Source organism: Pristiophorus japonicus, chromosome 9, assembly GCF_044704955.1.
Source record: "Pristiophorus japonicus isolate sPriJap1 chromosome 9, sPriJap1.hap1, whole genome shotgun sequence".
Lineage (NCBI taxonomy): Eukaryota > Metazoa > Chordata > Chondrichthyes > Pristiophoridae > Pristiophorus > Pristiophorus japonicus.
Genome location: NC_091985.1, coordinates 35,151,689 through 35,172,083, shown reverse-complemented (window position 1 = coordinate 35,172,083; position 20,395 = coordinate 35,151,689). Strand labels below are relative to the sequence as shown.

The 20,395-nt window shown below is 41.7% G+C and overlaps 1 protein-coding gene across 2 annotated transcripts in view; it reads right to left on the bottom strand.

Annotated features, from left to right (window-relative positions):
• The window catches only part of exo1 (exonuclease 1), a 40,835-nt gene extending 20,494 nt beyond the window's left edge, over nucleotides 1-20,341 (bottom strand). The window contains exons 1-9 of one of the 2 annotated variants that reach the window (XM_070888657.1): nucleotides 20,274-20,341; nucleotides 8,593-8,819; nucleotides 7,811-7,930; nucleotides 7,238-7,361; nucleotides 5,560-5,697; nucleotides 4,881-5,093; nucleotides 3,484-3,671; nucleotides 2,160-2,256; nucleotides 611-839 (exon numbers count right to left, since the gene is read on the bottom strand). In XM_070888657.1, coding sequence (XP_070744758.1) covers nucleotides 611-839; nucleotides 2,160-2,256; nucleotides 3,484-3,671; nucleotides 4,881-5,093; nucleotides 5,560-5,697; nucleotides 7,238-7,361; nucleotides 7,811-7,930; nucleotides 8,593-8,753 — 1,270 coding nt within the window. In that variant the 5' untranslated portion in view covers nucleotides 8,754-8,819; nucleotides 20,274-20,341. The remainder of the gene's footprint in view (nucleotides 1-610; nucleotides 840-2,159; nucleotides 2,257-3,483; nucleotides 3,672-4,880; nucleotides 5,094-5,559; nucleotides 5,698-7,237; nucleotides 7,362-7,810; nucleotides 7,931-8,592; nucleotides 8,820-20,273) is intronic. The other variant, XM_070888656.1, reaches the window with a different exon arrangement.
• Between the last annotated feature and the right edge of the window lie 54 nt (nucleotides 20,342-20,395).

Sequence of the window (20,395 nt, the reverse complement as noted above, 5' to 3'; positions counted from 1 at the left end):
GGAGTAGCAGGAGAGACCCAGGTGTGATTTGGTGATAAGGATTATGCCACCGCTGTAGCTGTTTGAACAGGTAGCTTCAGTAGAGGGTAAGGTGTCACCAACTGTGAGCCAAGTTTCCAAAGCAATTATGTCAATGAATTTATGCAGAAGAAGAACATGGGATGGCAAAGGCTTTGGTCACGAGTGAACAGACATTCTGGAGGGAGATGTGGAGCAGGGCGGTTATTGTTGATCCACTGGCAGTGATGGGTGGGGTGAGCGGGACGGAAGGAGGTTGCTAAGATTAACTCCCAGCGGGCACACACATTAGATTCATTGCGTATCAACGTTCCCTCTAATTTTTGGAGGGCCCACAGCCCCTTTAAATTTCCACGCATGCGCAGTTTTTCCATTTACAAGCCACTGAGCGGCCTGCACGGGACCACTAGACCGCTGCGCAGCTTAACGGGAACACTGGCATATATGTGCACAAAGAATCAACGAAGATGCAGGAAATTAATTAAAAAATACATATTCCAGAATGTTCAGAATACTTAAGTTTCTTTTCTTGAACAGCTCATTTTTAGAATGGTGTTTCTATTTACAGTAATACAAGTCAGATCTTTGTTACCTTCTCTTGGCCTTTTAGCCAACATCTCTCTATTGGGAAGTTTTAATCGTTTGATGCTGATCACTTTCTCTATACCCCTGGTGCAGGGTTTTTCTGGTGATATTTGTGCCTTTGGGACTGAAAGTTGATTTCCATATGGTCTATATTCTTTGCTCCATATACTGAGCATATGTGGCACTTTCTGCTTACTGGCTTTGTCATTCCACCCACTCGTCCTTTTCGGTGGAATCTGCTAAAAAATGTTTTTAATATATATCTGAACTTTTTTTCATAAGATAGGGAGAAATAAAGACAAAAATTACATTTATATAACACCTTTCACAACATAAAGCGCTCCACAGCCAATGAAGTGCTTCTGAAGTTGTAATGTTGTAAATCCCCTAGGAGAACAGACGCACCAACATTAGCGTCCTCGACCAGGCCAACATCCCCAGCATTGAAGCACTGAGCATCCATGATCAGCTCCGCTGGGCAGGCCACATTGTCCGCACGCCAGACACGAGACTCCCAAAGCAAGTGCTCTACTCGGAACTCCTTCATGGCAAACGAGCCAAAGGTGGACAGAGAAATATTACAAGGACACCCTCAAAGCATCCCCACCCTCACCTGGGAGTCTCTGGCCAAAGACCGCCCTGAGTGGAGGAAGTGCATCCGGGAGGGCACTGAGCGCCTCAAGTCTCATCGCCATGTGCATGCAGAAAACAAGCGGAGGCAGCGGAAGGAGCCCAGGGCAAACCTGTCCCACCCTCCCTTACCCTCAACGACTGTCTGTCCCACCTGTGGCAGGGACTGTAGCTCTCGTATTGGACTGTTCATCCACCTAAGGACTCATTCTAAGAGTGGAAGCAAGTTTTCCTCGATTCCAAGGGACTGTCTATGATGATGTAGGAAATGTAGCAGCCAATTTGCCACAAACAGCAATGAGATAGTAGCCAGACAATCTGTTTTAGTGAAGTTAGTTGAGGGAGAAATAGCATATATTTACCCATCCAATTCACGTTAAAACATCAGAAATTCTAATTTTTATAGCACATTAAAGTAGTGGTATCCCAGATAATCTATGTACATCATTTTTTATTTTTTTTAAATCATTGACTGGTCATTTTAAATGCATTCCAACAGGACTCGACAAACTACCTTAGAAGCCGATCAGCGATGCATCGGAGCTGAAAATACTTCATAGTGGCTAGCCATTGCAACATATTTGGCAGTACTTTTCTCAGCCTTTTCTCAAGGTCTAATTTACAGGATTATCTATAGAGCTGCTCCAAGATAGGAGTAAACAAAGTATACTTGGGAAATGATGCCCAAAATAGCAGGTATTAATCAGAGGAAAAAATAAGTAATAAAAGCTGATTAAAATGGGAATTTTATACGTAACTTATTCACATGATTCTCCTCTTCCTCCCCAGATAGGAATTATAAAAGGCAAAATCATATGTATTATGGTAAACTTTAAACAGGATTTTAGTTGACTTTATGGTAAAAATTGTTAAAACAGTAAAGTTGGTACATACAACCTAGAATCATTGGGTAACTTGTACATTACCTGAAAAGTACGTGGGTTGTAATCATCGATGGTTTCCAAATTATTAATATCTATATTTCCAAGAGCTATATTAAGAGCTTTCTCGTCACCAAAATGACTAAAGTAGCCAAGTTAAGGAGCAGAATACAAATGACAAATATTATTGGAGAAAACCATATAAAAATACAATGCAACTGCTTATCAAATACCAGATATAGATGCAACAAAGTCCAATAAGGGAACGCACTTGAGCTCCGAAAATAAAAGGATGGCACAAAAATACTGCAAGAATATACCAAAAAAAACTAGTTTTGTTTAAACCAACAGGTACTATAGTACAGCACACTGTTGCTGTATTTTAAATTTGCATTAATAGACTATTTCATGTTAAAGAGGCACAGTGCATATGTAGACTCTCATGCCATACGGTGAATAATTGACTAGGATTGATGTGTGGGATTGCACTGTATAATGGTGCATGCCGTATACAAAGTAACTTTTCATCACCAAATTATGACCGATTCATCTTATTCAGTTTAGAAATGGCCTTCAGTACCACTGCAGACCTGGAATCAAAGTAGTTAAATTTGTTGAACTTACAAACATGGATTGTGTGTGTAAATGAAGCCCTGTTGATTTTTTTTGTACACCATTATAGATTCTTGTGCAACAACATTGCCTTTTGATTTTTGCTGCAGCAGAAGCTGAGTGAGGTTACAAGCAACACCGCATATTGTTGGTTAATACGCCCACAAGCAGCTGTAGCATACTGCAAATGTCACTATGAGCAAGTCATTTCAGGACTAGTGAAAGTCAACACCTGCAGCTGCAACAAATGATGTGCCACACAAACTTTTGCAAATAATTTCCCCCTACATTATTTCTTCAGTTTTAGATTCAGACTTTTGTTTACAAAAAGAAAATATTTTCTGTCAAATTATAGATTTGCTTACATGGTAATGCCAGAACCTTTTACAGTCAAATAGACAAGCAAATTGTGCAATGGTTTCTGTCAATACTATGTAGTCAAGCACAGAGATCCAGGAGATCAGCATGGTGCAGCATGGTGTCCAAAGATGCAGAATATTGCACGAGGGGCACAAACCCACATTTCATCGCCAACATGTCATTCCACCACACTGCACGGACAGACTGGTCAATTTCTGCTTTATGAACTGAAATTGTTCATTATTTCTATACTCCTTCCCTCTGTGCCCCTCCAAATGTTATCATACAGCAAACAACCATTTTTTCTGTATCAAGAAAACTGCAGATTTAAAAAAAAATTGGTTAAGCTAATTGGCGCTGGCTAACTAGAACACATCTAAAGTTATGGAAAGGATACTGCCCAGCATAGTCAAGTGATTTTGGATCAACACCATCCGAGTAAGCACTTAAAGGAACAAGTTTCCAGGTCAATGGATCGAACACCAGTTGATACAGAAATGTGTTATTTGCCCTAATGAACCCCTCTATGTATTCTTCTGTTACAGTCACACTTGTCTTCAAATATTGTCCCATTTTCTTAATCACCTATAAGTGACAAAAAGAATGCACAGTGGAAATAGAAGCTGTTGGTTACCAGCAAAGTTGTCCAAAATACATTACACAGCTTCTAAAAAAACTTCAAAAAAAGTCTCAAATAATATTAGAACTCAATTGTAAGAATGGAACTGAAGATTAATTTTACTACTACCTGATTATGCAGTCTGCATTAGGACCCTAATACTTTTATTTCTACCCTATATGTTTTGTATACTGAAACTAAGCCTAGGCTTGTCAAATTTGCTGCTTACATAAGAACATAAGAATTAGGAACAGGAATAGGCCATCTAGCCCCTCGAGCCTGCTCCGCCATTCAACAAGATCATGGCTGATCTGGCCGTGGACTCAGCTCCACTTACCCGCCCGCTCCCCATAATCCTTAATTCCCTTATTGGTTAAAAATCTATCTATCTGTGACTTGAATACATTCAATGAGCTAGCCTCAACTGCTTCCTTGAGCAGAGAATTCCACAGATTCACAACCCTCTGGGAGAAGAAATTCCTTCCTACTGAAACTAAAATAAGGAGAGCAGCAGAGGCAGAGAATGCAACAAAACCCTCCATGTTGGAGATCAGGCAACAAGCCTGCATCAGGCTACTATACACTGTGGCAGTGTGCTGAGGCTCAAATACAACAGGCACAAAATCATTGACAGAAAATGCTTTAGTGAAATGGTAAGATAGAGGCTTTGGGAAATAATGTCAAATTCTAGATTTTATTATGCAATGAAAAAATGAGGTGAAACAAACATGTGAATCTTAAAGCTTTTCCTTCAAGAAAACGGAACAAAATCAGAATACAAATTTGAACCCTATACAAATCAAGGGAACACCATTAAAGTGCAAATTGCACATGGCCCATCAGAGAGGATGGGGATCCCTATAACTGTAACTTCGGCAGAAACCCCAAAGAATCACCATAAATGGCTATTTCTCTGGTATTTTTAACCAATCTTCTTCCAAAGTTATGACAATCTCCATGGAAATTACTGGCAGGTAGCTTGGACTAACTGGCCTTTTCCTATTCCATTTTTTCTTTAATACAGTGCCAATAAATAATCAATCTTAACAAATCTTAAAGGTGGCCTCAGCATCATTAGATTATTTTTCATAAGTATTCCATACACACACGCTATCCTGTAGGTTATTTTTATTGTGATACAACTGTACAAAGAGCTCAGTGTAAAACAGACCTACCGTTATAATATCGGGGTTGTTGGCAATGCGAAGCAGCTTGCATGCTTTGGCCAAACCAATTCCATGGATAGATGCCAAATAATCACACCCTGATAAAATGCACATATATCTGAACTTCTCTTCAGTGAAAATATCTCCCAGTTGTTTACATTTGCCGAACTGAGCCTGATCAATTTCCATGCCATTCCCATACTTGTCCACTTTCAGTACAACCTAAAAGTGTAGTGAAAAATATTGCAAGTCATTCAAATAACTTCATATCACAAATTATTTTTTCTTATTGTTACCTCAGTATTCAAATTGTACCGAGCGTGATTTGCAAACAAGTTCAGGCACCCACAAATTAGTCCCTAGTGGGTAAAATCCCACAACACGAAAATGCATAAAATTTGGCAATCTCAGTCAGACAACAAATTAAGATGACTGATATCCTGGTCCCCCATTCATCAAATAACTAAGCCACTAAGACCAGTAAGATGCCAGGGTCGAAATGTGCTGAAATAGCTGATCTCAGCTGGGGAGGAGGAAAATTCTGGATAAAAATAAGGATCTCCTAATAAATGGCGGATTAAAAAAAAAAGTTGAATAATTTTGTTAAGATAAAAGCTAAGAGCACTATTTTCTGAACAAAAGTATCTATTTGAAACAACAAAAATTGTTTATAGCACTTTCCATTTACCTTTTTGCATCCAAATGCCAACAGGTCTGAATCTTCTGTGATCACTGCTTGAGCTATGCCAATCTTGTTTAAGTACGCCAACTGAGCATCTGCCTCATAAGGTGCTACAATACAATCCATTCCCTTCACTCTTGCGACCTGTATGGATACAAAAAATATAGATATATTTTTTAATTGTTGCTCTTTTTAAAAAAAAAAGTAATTTGCCTTTCTTATTCCTCGTGCATTATCTGCTCTCCACAACAAAGGGCAATCTCCAATGCCATTCTGAAACCAGTCCAAAGGCAATGTCTGAAAGCAGCCCTGAGTTGACTTCCTCCACTTTTCTTGTGCAGAAACACCTAAATCATCTCTGGCAGCACAGTTAACAAGTGTGGTGCCACAATAGCAGCACACAGGTTCACACATCTCAGCTTTGCCATCAGTGCAATTAAGGAAGCAATGGCCAGGAATTTTTCCAAAAGGGAAGGAGGAAAGAGAGAAAACATCATCTTAGGCTGCTCCTTTGCTAACATTCAAGAATTGGTTATCTACCCATCCATACAACTCAATAAGGATGTGTGCTGAGAAAAATCCGATCAGGGTAGGAGAGAAAATACAAAATAAATGTTCACGGTCCAAGATGGTGTCCCAAGATCATGATTTCGTAACTCAAATATCTGGTGATATTATTCACAAAAGATTTCTGATATAAACCAATAGTGTGACCAATTTAAAAAGTTGTTCCAAAAAAATCAGTTACAAAATTATATGTCTCTTAAAAATTCTTATGTTAATTTTTAAAGCAGCATTCTTATGTTAGCATATGCATTTAATTTCCCCCTCAAACCATTTGGTGTCTCCCTCTTCTCCAATTCTTCACCTCTTTTGGAGTGCTACTCTTCTCTACCTACAATTTCACTTCTTCCAACTTATTTTACTTATTTCTGAGTTGCAAATCTGCTTATGGCTTTCCAAAACTCCTGCCAAGATTTGCTTAAGAGGTGCATTTTACAAAGTCACACAAATAAAAATACACAAAAATGGAGTACTGTGCACAGTTCTGGTCTCCATATTACAAAAAGGATACAAAGGCACTGGAGAGGACGCAAAAATTGTAATAACAGAACGGAGAGGTTATAACTATCAAGAAAGGCTAAATAGGCTGGGTCTCGTTTCTCTAAAAGCGAAGTCTGAGGGGGTGATCAACTAGTGGCCTTTAAAATTATGAAGGGGTTTGATGGGTAGATGTAGAGAAGATGTTTCAACTTGTGGGGAGTTCAAAACTATGGGCCATAAATATAAGATAGTTACTAAAAAATCTAATAAAGAAATCTCCTCACTTCGAGAGTGGTTAAAATATGAAACTTGCTACCGCATGGAGTAGTTGAGGCGAATAGCACAGATGCCTTTCAAGGGAAGCTAGATGAGTATGAGGAAGATAGGAATAGAAGGATATACAGATAGGATTAGATGAAGAAGGGTGAGAGGAGGCTTGTATGGAGCACAAACACCAGCATGAATCAGTTGGGCCCAATGGCCTGCTTCTGTGCTGTATGTTCTATGTAATTACTACTGCTGGCATGCACATATTTTTGAAAAGTCCAAAATATGGATTGAAAAATCATGACATTAAAAAAATTCGGAATCTACAAATGCACAAGTTACAGAAGTGAAAAGGAAACCTGAAATCACTTGCTTTTATGACTTCATGGGCCATTGCAGGTGTTATGTTGACACAACGAGTAAAACACTCTCTGGCTTCTGCTGTCTTCCCTTCACGAAGGAGTTGTTTCCCTTTCTGCAAGTTTGTTTGCCTACGTCTGTAATGCAGAAAATCACCCAAGCATAATGTTTCTAAACCACATGTATGTGCAGATAAATGACACAAATTAGGACATTAGTATATAACAGAAGATGACTGCTGCTAAGAAAAAGAAACCTACGTTATATTGCATGGCTAGAACTAAAACTTTAAACTATATTTAATGCTCCAAAGTCCAGTCCTCAGGGATGTTAAAAATTGTTTATACACAGAACATCAATATCACCACAATGCATGTAAACATTTTAATAAAAACAGCATTTGTAGAAATGAATCGGCCACCCAGGTTTACATTTATAATGTGACACTTTGCAGCCTGATAAAACAGTATGAAGTGAAACCCCCAGCACTCGACTTTCTCCAAGCTATCACTACTGAAACACACAAAAAGCAAATCTCTGAAATTGCATAAGAGGCGCAGCACACTTTAGTAAATTTACTACTTACAATCTTCGAGCTTTTTCAACCTCTTTTTTAGAAGGTAAAGTGCATCCATCAAAAACCAAGATTGGCTTGACACCAAATGAGTCTAACATTTCAACAAATTTCATACAATAATTAACATACCTGAAACAAAAAACACATATTTGAAAAAAATTATTAAAACGAATCACAAATATAAAACAATTATTTCCTTTAAAAAAAAACACAAGTCATGCTGGAAATGAAATAGGATCTTGTAAAATCTTACATCCGCTATCAACATAAAGCATTCCAGGGTCACAAATGGCACAGGAACGAACATGCTCAACAATATCCAAATCAACTATTCTTATTGCATCCGAGAGTGAAATTGCCAATTTTGTGCTGCAGACTCACTGGGAACTGGAATGAGACTTCGTAAACATACTGCACTCAGGACACTCACACCTTTCAACCACATTTAATATTACAAAAAAATGAAGTATTCTTCTGAATTGATTATGAATTCTATATCACCCCCTTCCATTAATCCTGAAATTGCTGTTTAGTCCTCTTGTAGCTGTGAGTGATCAGCATTGCAAGGAAAAATTATTTGAAAAGATGTTTTCTCAAATTAAAAATCTTATACATTTGTATGTGAACAAATTGTAGAATTATTTTTCACCACTAGATGCTATTATTAAGATTTCTTATTTTACAGAATAAAAAACACCGTGCACATGCAAATTTAATTTTGTGGTTTACTTGTAAATGATGAGTAAACGCAATGACGCACACCAAATGCAAGTACGGCAAGAAGAACTTACTGATCAGTTGGTTCCCCTTTTGCTAATTTATCAGCACACGCAAAAGCTCCTTTGTGAAGCCAGCAGTACATATCCACTGCTACAGTTTGTCCTTTGTACTTCTTGATATGGATTGACTCTGATGCTTCCTTAACAAACTGTAGCAACCCTTGAATCCCCATGGTCTGCTTTTACTCCTGTCGAAAGGTTAAAGTTTTCATAAGTATTCCAAGGTTAAAATGAATGGCCTGTAGTTTGGATAGCAGTAAAAGTTAAAAAATGATTACGACCAAGTCCATTCAAAAGTCCTCATTAATATTTTAAAATATATGGAGAATCAAGTGAAGTTATTGAGGACTTTCTACAAGTACAGCTACAGCACAAACAGCTAGCTCTGACGGTAAAGCGGACTCCAAAACACAGTTGCAGAAAAGAAGCTGTCTTAATTAACATTCGAAAATCCCGCTCTCACTACCATCACAAGGATTAGTGCTGCGACCACTGTTGTTCACAATTTATGTTAACAATTTAGACTTTAGAATCAAAAACACAATTTCTAAATTTGCGGGCGACATCAAATTTGGGATGGGGTGAATAGTCAACATCAAGGAGGACTGCAACAAATTACAAGACGTTAATAAACTTGTAGAATGGGCAAATAATTGACAAATGAATTTCAATATAGATAAGTGTCAGGCAGTACATTTTGATAAGAAAAATAAGGTGGTCACATATTACTTGAAAAATAAGAATCTAAATGGGGTAGAGGACTAAAGGGATCTGGAAGTACAAATACACAAGTCACAAAGTTGTGATGCAGGTGAATAAGGCCACAACAAAAGCAAACCATGAGCTAGGGTTTATTTCTAGAGGGATAGAATTGAAAAGTAGAGAAGTTATGCCCATCTTTCCCAGAACTCCTTGTTTGAATCCCTTCAATCTGGTTTCAGCCCCCTGCCACAGTACCGAAACGGCTCTCATCAAAGTCATTTTACATTAACGATTTAGATGAAGGAATTGAGTATAATATCTCCAAGTTTGCAGAGGACACTAAACTGGGTGGCGGTGTGAGCTGTGAGGAAGACGCTAAGAGGCTGCAGGGTACCTTGGACAGGTTAGGTGAGTGGGTAAATGCATGGCAGATGTAGTATAACGTGGATAAATGTGAGGTTATCCATTTTGGGGGCAAAAACACGAAGGCAGAATATTATCTGAATGGCATCAGATTAGGAAAAGGGGAGGTGCAACGAGACCTGGGCGTCATGGTTCATCAGTCATTGAAAGTTGGCATGCAGGTACAGCAGGTGGTGAAGGCGGCAAATGGTATGTTGGCCTTCATAGCTAGGGGATTTGAGTATAGGAGCAGGGGGGTCTTACTGCAGTTGTACAGGGCCTTGGTGAGGCCTCACCTGGAATATTGTGTTCAGTTTTGGTCTCCTAATCTGAGGAAGGACGTTCTTGCTATTGAAGGGGTGCAGCGAAGGTTCACCAGACTGATTCCAAGGATGGCTGGACTGTCATACGAGGAGAGACTGGATCAACTGGGCCTTTATTCACTGGAGTTTAGAAGGATGAGAGGGGATCTCAGAAACTTATAAGATTCTGACGGGACTGGACAGGTTAGATGCGGAAAGAATGTTCCCAATGTTGGGGAAGTCCAGAACCAGGGGACATAGTCTTAGGATAAGGGGTAGGCCATTTAGGACTGAGTTGAGGAGAAACTTCTTCACTCAGAGAGTTGTTAACCTATGGAATTCCCTGCCGCAGAGAGTTGTTGATGCCAGTTCATTGGATATATTCAAGAGGGAGTTAGATATGGCCCTTACGGCTAAGGGGATCAAGGGGTATGGAAAGAAAGCAGGAAAGGGATACTGAGGGAGTGATCAACCATGATCTTATTGAATGGCAGTGCAGGCTCGAAGGGCCAAATGGCCTACTCCTGCACCTATTTTCTATGTTTCTATGTCACAAATGACATCCTTTGTGACTGTGACAAAGATAAACTATCCCTCCTCGTCCTTCTCGACCTGTCTGCAGCATTTGACATGGTTGACCACTCCATTCTCCTTCAACACCTCTTCACCATCGTCCAGCCGTGCGAGACTGCACTTGCCTGGTTGCATTTTTATCTATCTAATCGTAGGCGGAAAATCACCTGTAATGGCTTCTCTTCCCACTCCCACATCGGTACCACTGGTGTGCCCCAAGGATTGATCCTTAGCCCCCGTCCTATTTCTCATCTATATGCTACCCGTTGGAGACATCATCCGAAAACACTGCGTCAGTTTCCAAATGTCTGCTGACAACATCCAGCTCTCCCTCACTACCGCTTCTCTCGAGCCCTCCATGGTCTCTAAATTGTCAGACTGCTTGTCCGACATCCAGTACTGGATGAGCAGAAATTTTCTCCAATTAAATATTGAGAAGACCGAAGCCATTGTCTTTTGTCCCCACCACAAACTGCGTTCCCTAGCCACCGACTCCATCCCTCTCCCTAGCATTTGTCTGAGGCTGAACTTGACTGTTCGCAACCAAAGTGTCATATTTGACCCCAAAATTAGCTTCCCGTCACATATCCACGGCATAACTAAAACCGCCTATTTCCACCTCCATAACATTGCCCGTCTCCGCCCTGCCTCAGCTCATCTTCTGCTAAAACCCTCATCCATGCCTTTGTTACCTCTAGACTTGACTACTCCAATGCACTCCTGGCAGGCCTCCAACATTCTACCCGACATAAACTTAATATCACCCAAAACTCGTCAGTCCGTGTCCCCTAACTCGTGTCCTAAGTCCCGTTCACCTATCACCTCTGTGCTCACTGACCTACATTGGTTTCCGGTTAAGCAAGGCCTCGATTTCAAAATTCTCATCCTTGTTTACAAATCCCTCTATGGTCTCGCTCCTCCCTATCTCTGTAATCTCCTCCAGCCCCACAACCCTCCAGAGATGTCTGTGCTCCTCAAATTCTGCCCTCTTGAGCATCCCTGATTATAACTGCTCAACCATCGATGGCCGTGCCTTCAACTGCCTGGGCCCTAAGCTCTGGAACTCCCTCCCTAAACCTTTCCGCCTTTCTATCGTCCTTCAAGACACTCCTTAAAGTCTACCTATTTGACCAAGCTTTTGGACATTTGCCGTAATTTCTTCTTATGTGACTCGGTATCAAATTTATTTTGTTTGACTTATAGCACTCCTGTGATGCACTTTGGGACGTTTTACTGCGTTAAAGGCGCTATATAAAGGATGTGTTTATTTGTATTAACTGAATGACAGCCATTTCTCCGATTGGCTCTCCATTATCACATGACCTATCGCTGATTGGTCCCCTTGGAGGATAAGCCACACCCTGATGTTTCTCTGGAATGTGTAAATGGAACCGCCCAGCCTAACTTTGCACATTGTAACATGATCCATTTTGACTTCAGAAGTCAGAAAGGACACATCACGAACATAGAGGGCACATTCCTCCCCCAGCCAAAGTCCCTTACCCCAGCGCAAGTATATCCCTCCTCCAGTCGAAGTCCCTTACCCCAATGTAAGTGCTGCCTCCACCAGTCAAAGTCACTTACCCCACCCCACCCCACCCCCCCCCACCACAGATGGGGCATTGTGTGCAGATTGTTAACAGGTTTAGTGGGTATGAAGTGAATAGTGATAGCGTCGTGACTTCTGAACGTGATCCATCTTCCCAGAGTTCCCTCTTTCCCCTCCAATCCTGCCGCCCCCTCCCCAAAGGCTCTTTCTCTCCTCGCCACTGCCACCGCTCCACCCCCGGGGCTCGGTCGGAGGCTCAGACCTCAAGTGACTTGTGGCTCAGTCGGACAAGGTGGTGTTCAGGGCCCCACTTCTGGTTCCAGGTGGAGGGGTGGTCGGAGGGAGGACGCATGCGTAGATAATAGTAAGCAGAAATTGCGCTGGGGGAGGGGGAAGAGTAGGGGAGGATGCATGCGCAGAAGCGGTTAGTATAAATCGTCATTCCCCTATATAAATAAAAGTTGTAAACTTGTATCGAACCTTGGTTAGACCATATTTGGAATACTGTGTACATCTCTGGTGCACCTTCCATACCAGAGCTTCCAAAATATCCTCCTTTTTCCTCACCCGCAGTAGACAGGATCCATGATCATTTCTCATGCTTCTGCCCCGACCCCTTCTCTTCTCCCCTCTTTTTCTGCCCCCCCTTCCAACCTACAAGTCCCCGCATTCAACAAATCTTCCACCATGTCGTCCAACATATCTCCTCTTTCCGCCAGCTTTCTGAAGGGGCATTCGCTCTGACACCCAAATTCATTCTTTCATCACTCCCCGTTACGTTCCCATGTAAGCACAGGAGATGCAAAACCCTTTCCATTCACCTCCTTCCATACCGGTGTTCAGGGCCCCAAACAATCCTTCCAGGAGAGACAATTTAATGAGTATTTTTGAAACTCCGTATACTATTCGCTCCTCATGGTGTGGTCTCCTGGATAATGAGACCACTAAAAGCAGATTAAGTGATCACTTTGCCAAACACCTCCATTCTGTCCACAAGTGCAAGACAATAGCTGCAGACAGACAGGATTGGCAGTTAAATATTGCAGGCTATAATGTACTTGGGGAATAGAGGGAAGGGGTGGTGGGGTAGCTACATAAATCAGAAATAGCAATAGCAGTAGCAAGAAAGGGCATAACTAATAAAGAGTCAGAATGCATATTGATTACGATAAAGGATACTATTGGATTTGGTTACATTCAGGGATATACAGGTATTGCAGAAAACCGAATAGTGAAAAGGAAACATAGAAAATAGGTGCAGGAGTAGGCCATTCGGCCCTTCGAGCATGCACCACCATTCAATAAGGTCATAGCTGATCATTCACCTCAGTACCCCGTTCCTGCTTTCTCGTCATACCCCTTGATCTCTTTAGCCATAAGGGCCATATCTAACTCCCTCTTGAATACATCCAACGAACTGACATCAACAACTCTCTGCGGTAGAGAATTCCACAGGTTAACAACTCTGAGTAAAGAAGTTTCTTCTCATCTCGGTCCTAAATGGCCTACCCCTTATCCTTAGACTGTGTCCCCTGGTTCTGGACTTCCCCAACATCGGGAACATTCTTCCTGCATCTAACCTGTCCAGTCCCGTCAGTATTTTATATGTTTCTATGAGATCCCCTCTCATTCTTCTAAACTCCAGTGAATACAGGCCCAGTCTATCCAGTCTCTCCTCATATATCAGTCCTGCCATCCCAGGAATCAGTCTGGTGAACCTTCGCTGCACTCCCTCAATAGCAAGAACGTCCTTCCTCAGATTAGGAGACCAAAACTGAACACAATATTCCAGGTGAGGTCTCACCAAGGCCCTGTACAACTGGGAGAGAAAAATATGTAAGCAAATAGGTGAATAAAAAACAATATTAATAATGGGGGATTTCAACTGCCCTCAAATAAACTGGCAAGGAGAGGGAGTGAAGGGGGCGGGGGCGGGGAAGGAATGTCCAAGATTTGTTTCTGACCTAACATGCAGAAAGTCCAACAAGGAATCACTGCTAGGTCTAGTAATGGGAAATTAACTGCAGTAGATAAGAGAAGTAAGCATGGGAGAACAGCTAGGGAGTGGTGATCACAATATAATAGGAAATAATATAACAAATGTAATTTTCATCTTTAGAAGGAGAGACCTGGATTAATCCAGTTAGGTTGTCAGCGGTAGGAAAAATACTAGAACATTTGCTAAAAGATGAAACAAAACATCTAGAGATGGTGAGTATAATTAAAAAATCAGCATGGATTTCAAAAAGGTCAGGGGGGGGGGGGGGGGGGGAGGAAATTGCGGTTGGAGGCTTCCTTCGGCAAACGGCTCTGAACGGAAATTTTTTTAATGAAAATACCTGGTGTTTCCTGAGGAACGTAGGATTGCAGCGGACACCTAGTTTCGCAGCCAGCACATGGGAACATGTATTTCAGGTACATAGTCGTATCCTGGGATCACGTGGGCCTGGACCACCAATGAACATGGAGTATTCTCATTGATAATAACAGAAACTGTTTGTACGAGCTCCCATTACTACAAATGAGAATACCTCCAAAAACAACACAACACAATAAAAAAAACACCTCACATATTTAAAATTAATTGAAATTGAATGTAATTAAATGTTTTAGAAAAATATATTTTTTTTTGAAATTTGTTTTAATAGGGTTAAAAATAAACTTACCGTAACAGGGTTTTTATATAAAAATTGGTGATTAAATTTAATTTTTCTATGTTTTAAAACTCTTACGCATAAGAGTTTGATGGACATTCGTTGGGCAGCAGTTAGGCAAATAGCCCACATCTCTGCACCGCGGATGACCTTCTCCCCGGGATGCATGCGATCTGTCAAAAGACATTTTGACAGATTACAAAAAACGATTCTCGCGCATGCGCATTGTGCGCCGAGGACCGGCATTTGCAAGACCTCTTTGGGTGCATGCGCACATCGTACGCATCCAGGGAGGCCGTAATTTTCAGCCCCATGTTTTGCCAACCTTATTGAATTCCTTGAAAAAAATAACAGAAAGAGTAGACACGGGCAATGCAGTGGGTGTGGCATGCACATACTTTCAGATGGTCACATCAGGTGTCACAAGAGACTCATGACAAAGGTCAAAAGGGTGTGGAGTCCAAGTAGCAGAAAGGTTGGAATGATGCTACAAAACAGAAAACAGAGGGCAGGAGTTAAGGGAAGTTACTGGCAGAAAGTGGGAAGTGGTGTCCTGCAGGGATCCGTGCTGGGACCACTGTTGTTCACCATATACATAAATGATCTGGATATAAATTGGAGGTAGGATCTTGAATTTTGCAGATGATACCAAATTTTAGGTACAGCTAATAATTGCACCAAAATACAGGAAGGCAAACAGGCTTGCAGAGTGGGCAGATAAATGGCAAATTAAATTCAATATAGCAACTGTTTATTTTGGTAGAATGAATAAGGCCACTTATTCCTTGGTAGATGAGAAATGAAATGGGGTGGAAGAGCAAAGGGACCTGGGACTATAGATATATAAATCATTAAAAATTGTAACAGAAGTTGAAAAGGCCATAAAGAGTGAAAACAAAATACTGGGGTTCATTTCCAGAGGAATAGAATACAAAAGCAGAGAGGCGACGTTCAATTTATATAGAACCTTGTTTAAACTACATGGATTATTGTGTGCAGATCTGGACTCCACACTGCACACTGGAGAAGATACAGAAAAGATTTACAAGGATGTTATCAGAATTGAGAGGGTGTAACTATCAGGAAAGATTGAGTAGGCCGGTGCTCTGTTCTCTGGAAAAGAGAAGACTAAGAGGAGTCCAGATAGAGGTTTTGAAAATCAAAGGGGTTCGATAGGGTGGATGTGGAGAAAATGTTTCCACGTGGGCGAGTCCAGAACAAGGGGGTATAAAAATAAGATAGCCACTAACAGATCAAATAAAGAATTCAGAAGGATTTTTTTTAAACACAGAAAATGGTGACAATGTGGAATTCCCTGCCACATGACTGGTTGAAGCAAATAGCATTGAAACATTTAAGGGGAGGCTTGATGCATACATGAGGGAGAAGGGAATAGAAGGATGAGGGAGAAGGGAATAGAGGGATACGGGGATAGGATGAGGTAAGATACTTAAGGTGGGAGTAGGATCCTGTGGAGTATAAACACTGGCACAGAACAGTTGGGCTAAATGGCCTGGTTCAATGCTGTAGATTCTATGTAATTCTATAATATTCTTAACATGCCACCTCAAATTACTGCCACTATCACAATTGATTAGCAAAAATTTCACCCTAGCTGTAGTAAACATAACCTCCATTGGGCTATTTCTACCACCCCTAGAGTAAACAATTCTAATTTCACCAGTACCTATTGCAATTAGTTGCTATCCTATCATATAACCCATTAAATTATGAAGTATTCAACATAAGCTTCACATTAAAGTTTTCATTACCCCTCCTGTACCTGCTTAGACCTCAAAATCATAGAATCATCACAGCATAGTAGGCCCTTCAACCCATCGGGCCCATGCTGGTTCTCTGCAAGAGCACTTCAGCTAGTCCCACTCCCCTGCTCTTTCCCGGTAGCCCTGCAAATTATTTTCCGTCAGGTATGTATCCAATTCCCTTTTGAAAGCCATGATTGAATCTGCCTCCACCACCCTTTCAGGCAGTGCATTCCAGAACATAACCACTCGCTGCGTAAAAAAGTTTTTCCTCATGTCGTCTTTGGATCTTGTGCCAATCACCTTAAGCATGACCTCTGGTTCTCGCCCCTCCGCCAATGGGAACAGTTTCTCTCTATGTACTCTGTCTAGAGCCCTCATGATTTTGAACACCTCTATCAAATCTTCTCTCAATCTTTTCTGCTCTAAGTAGAACAACCCCAGCTTCTCCAGTCTATCAACATAACTGAAGTCCCTCATCCCCGGAACTTAATCGATTGCATGCAGTAAATACCACCAGCTTGTTTTACAGCTGTTTATAAAATACTTCACTGCGATTCAAGCCAATCGTTAACTATTACGTTATTTTATATCCAATGACGTTGTACAACAGCAATTGTCCCACATGCAATTCTTGCATTATTCATTATTTTGATTTGACTTTACTGGCATGCACTTCTTTCGAGTATTACACAATAAGGTGGACTTGCAAAGAATCTTTACAGGGACAAAAAAAAATTGCAACGAAAGAAAAACACCCCACGCTCTAAAAAAGTGTGCAAGGAGACCAGTCGGACAATTAATAACTGAGTCGGAACTCATTCTGAGATGCTGAGAGATTACACAAGAACATAAGAAATAGGAGCAGGAGTAGGCCATTCGAGCCTGCTCTGCCATTCAGTAAGATCATGGCTGATCTGACCTTGGCTTCAACTCCACTATCCTGCCCATTTCCCATAACCCTCGACTCCCCTGTAGTTCAAAAATCTGTCTATCCACGCCTTGAATATATTGAATGACTCAGCCTGCACAGCTCTCTGGGGTAGAGAATTCCAAAGATTCACAACCCTCTGAGAAAATAAATTCCTCCTCATCTCCATCTTAAATGGGCGAACCCTTATTCTGAAACTATGCCCCCTAGTCCTAGATTCCCTCATGAGGGAAGACATCCACTCAGCATCTACCCTGTCAAGCAACCTCAGAATCTTCTATGTTTCAATGAGTATAGGCCCAACCTTTCCTCATAATAAAAACCTTTCATCTCAGGAATCAACCGAGTAAACTTTCTCTGAACTGCCTTTAATGCAAGTATATCCCTCCTTAAAGAAGGAGACCAAAACTGTATGCAGTGCTCTCGGTGTGGTCTCACCAATGCCCTGTACAGTTGTAGCAGGACTTCGCTGCTTTTATACTCCATCCCTCTTGCAATAAAGGCCAACATTCCATTTGCCTTCCTAATTACAAGCTGTACTTGCATACTAACTTTTGTGTTTCATGTACGAGGACACCCAGATCCTTCTGTACTACAGCATTCTGTAGTCTCGCTCCGTGTAAATAATATTCTGCTATTCTATTCTTCCTACGAAGGTGGATAACCTCACGTTTTGCCCACTCGCTTAACCTATCTATATCTCTTTGCTTCCTCCTCACAACTTGCTTTCCCACCTATCTTTGTATTGTCAGCAATTTTGGCTACAATACCTTCATCCAAGTCATTAATATAGATTGAAAATAGTTGAAGCCCTTGCACTGATCCCTGTGACACCCCACTAGTTAGTTTGCCAACCTGAAAATGACCCATTTATCCAGACTCTGTTTTCTGTTAGTTAGCCAATCCTCTATCCATGCTAACGTATTAGAAAATAGGTGCAGGAGTAGGCCATTCGGCCCTTAGAGCCTGCACCGCCATTCAATGAGTTCATGGTTGAACATGCAACTTCAGTATCCCATTCCTGCTTTCTCGCCATACCCCTTGATCCCCCTAGTAGTAAGGACTACATCTAACTCCTTTTTGAATATATTTAGTGAATTGGCCTCAACAACTTTCTGTGGTAGAGAATTCCACAGGTTCACCACTCTCTGGGTGAAGAAGTTTCTCCTCATCTCGGTCCTAAATGGCTTACCCTTTATCCTTAGACTGTGACCCCTGGTTCTGGACTTCCCCAACATTGGGAACATTCTTCCTGCATCTAACCTGTCTAAACCCGTCAGAATTTTAAACGTTTCTATGAGATCCCCTCTCATTCTTCTGAACTCCAGTGAATACAAGCTCAGTTGATCCAGTCTTTCTTGATAAGTCAGTCCCGCCATCCCAGGAATCAGTCTGGTGAACCTTTGCTGCACTCCCTCAATAGCAAGAATGTCCTTCCTCAAGTTAGGAGACCAAAACTGTACACAATACTCCGGGTGTGGCCTCACCAAGGCCCTGTACAACTGTAGTAACACCTCCCTGCCCCTGTACTCAAATCCCCTCGCTATGAAGGCCAACATGCCATTTGCTTTCTTAACCGCCTGCTGTACCTGCATGCCAACCTTCAACCCCCAACACCGTGAGCTCTTATCTTCTGCAGTACCCTTTTATGTGGCACCTTATCAAATGCTCTTTGGAAATCCAAATACACTACATCTACTGGTTCCCCTTAATCCATCTTGCTCATTACATCCTCAAAGAACTCCAATAAATTTGTCAGACACAATTTCCCTTTCATAAAACCATGCTGACTGCTTGATTGCATTATGATTTTCTAAATGTCCTGCTACTACTCCCTTAATAATGGATTCCAGCATTTTTCCAATGACAGATGTTAGGCTAACTGGCGTGGAGTTTCCTGCTTTCTGTCTGCCTCCCTTCTTGAATACGGGTGTTACATTTGTGGTTTTCCAATCTGCTGGGAGGGCCCCAGAATTCAGGGAATTTTGGTAGATTACAACCAATGCATCCAGTATCTCTGCAGCCACTTCTTTTAAGACCATAGGATGCAGGCCATCAGGTCCAGGGGACTTGTCAGCCTTTAGTCCCATTAGTTTGCCTAGTTGTTGCCCCTGGCTGGAGTGTCGAGAACTAGGGGGTAAGGGCTGTGGATGCTCAGTCGTTGAGTATACTCAAGGCTGAGATAGTTGTTTGGAGTCTAGGAGAATCAAGGGATATGGGGATCGGGCGGGAAAGTGGAGTTGAGGTCGATGATCAGCCATAATCTTGCTGAATGGCAGATCGGGCCTGTTCCTGCTCTTATGTTCTTATAGAAACATAGAAAATAGGTGCAGGAGTAGGCCATTCGGCCCTTCGAGCCTACACCACCATTCAATAAGATCATGGCTGATCATTCACCTCAGTACCCCTTTCCTGCTTTCTCTCCATACTCCCTCTTGAATATAATCTATGCGGCCAGAGCGCAGAAAACACCGCTCCTCGGGGGAACATTCAGATCAAACTGAGCCCGAGACACTTTAGTATCGATTAATATACATAACAACCACACAAACCTGCAACCGTCACCCCGATAACCGACGACTCGCGTAATGTTAGAGAGATTAAAGGCCAGTGTCTCCGAGCGAGCGGGACCCCAGCGGGTAAAACAGAGACAGCGGCTGCGCCGGATCTAACGCGAGACGGATGGATGGGGAGCATCTGAACCGCTGACAAACGTTTTATTTCCTTTGCTTTTTAAAAACAAATATGGATCCCGTTGCCATTCCTTCTTAGCGTTAGCTGTCCGATATATTGACGGCCGACTGGAATAACACTAACCTCAAAAGCGTGAGGGGACACACATTTAAAACCTCCTCGGCGTTCAGCGCCAAATTTTTGGATCCCGAGAGTGAGCAACGCGCGTTCCGGTTGGCCAGCCCCCAAAACCCAATCAGAGAGCG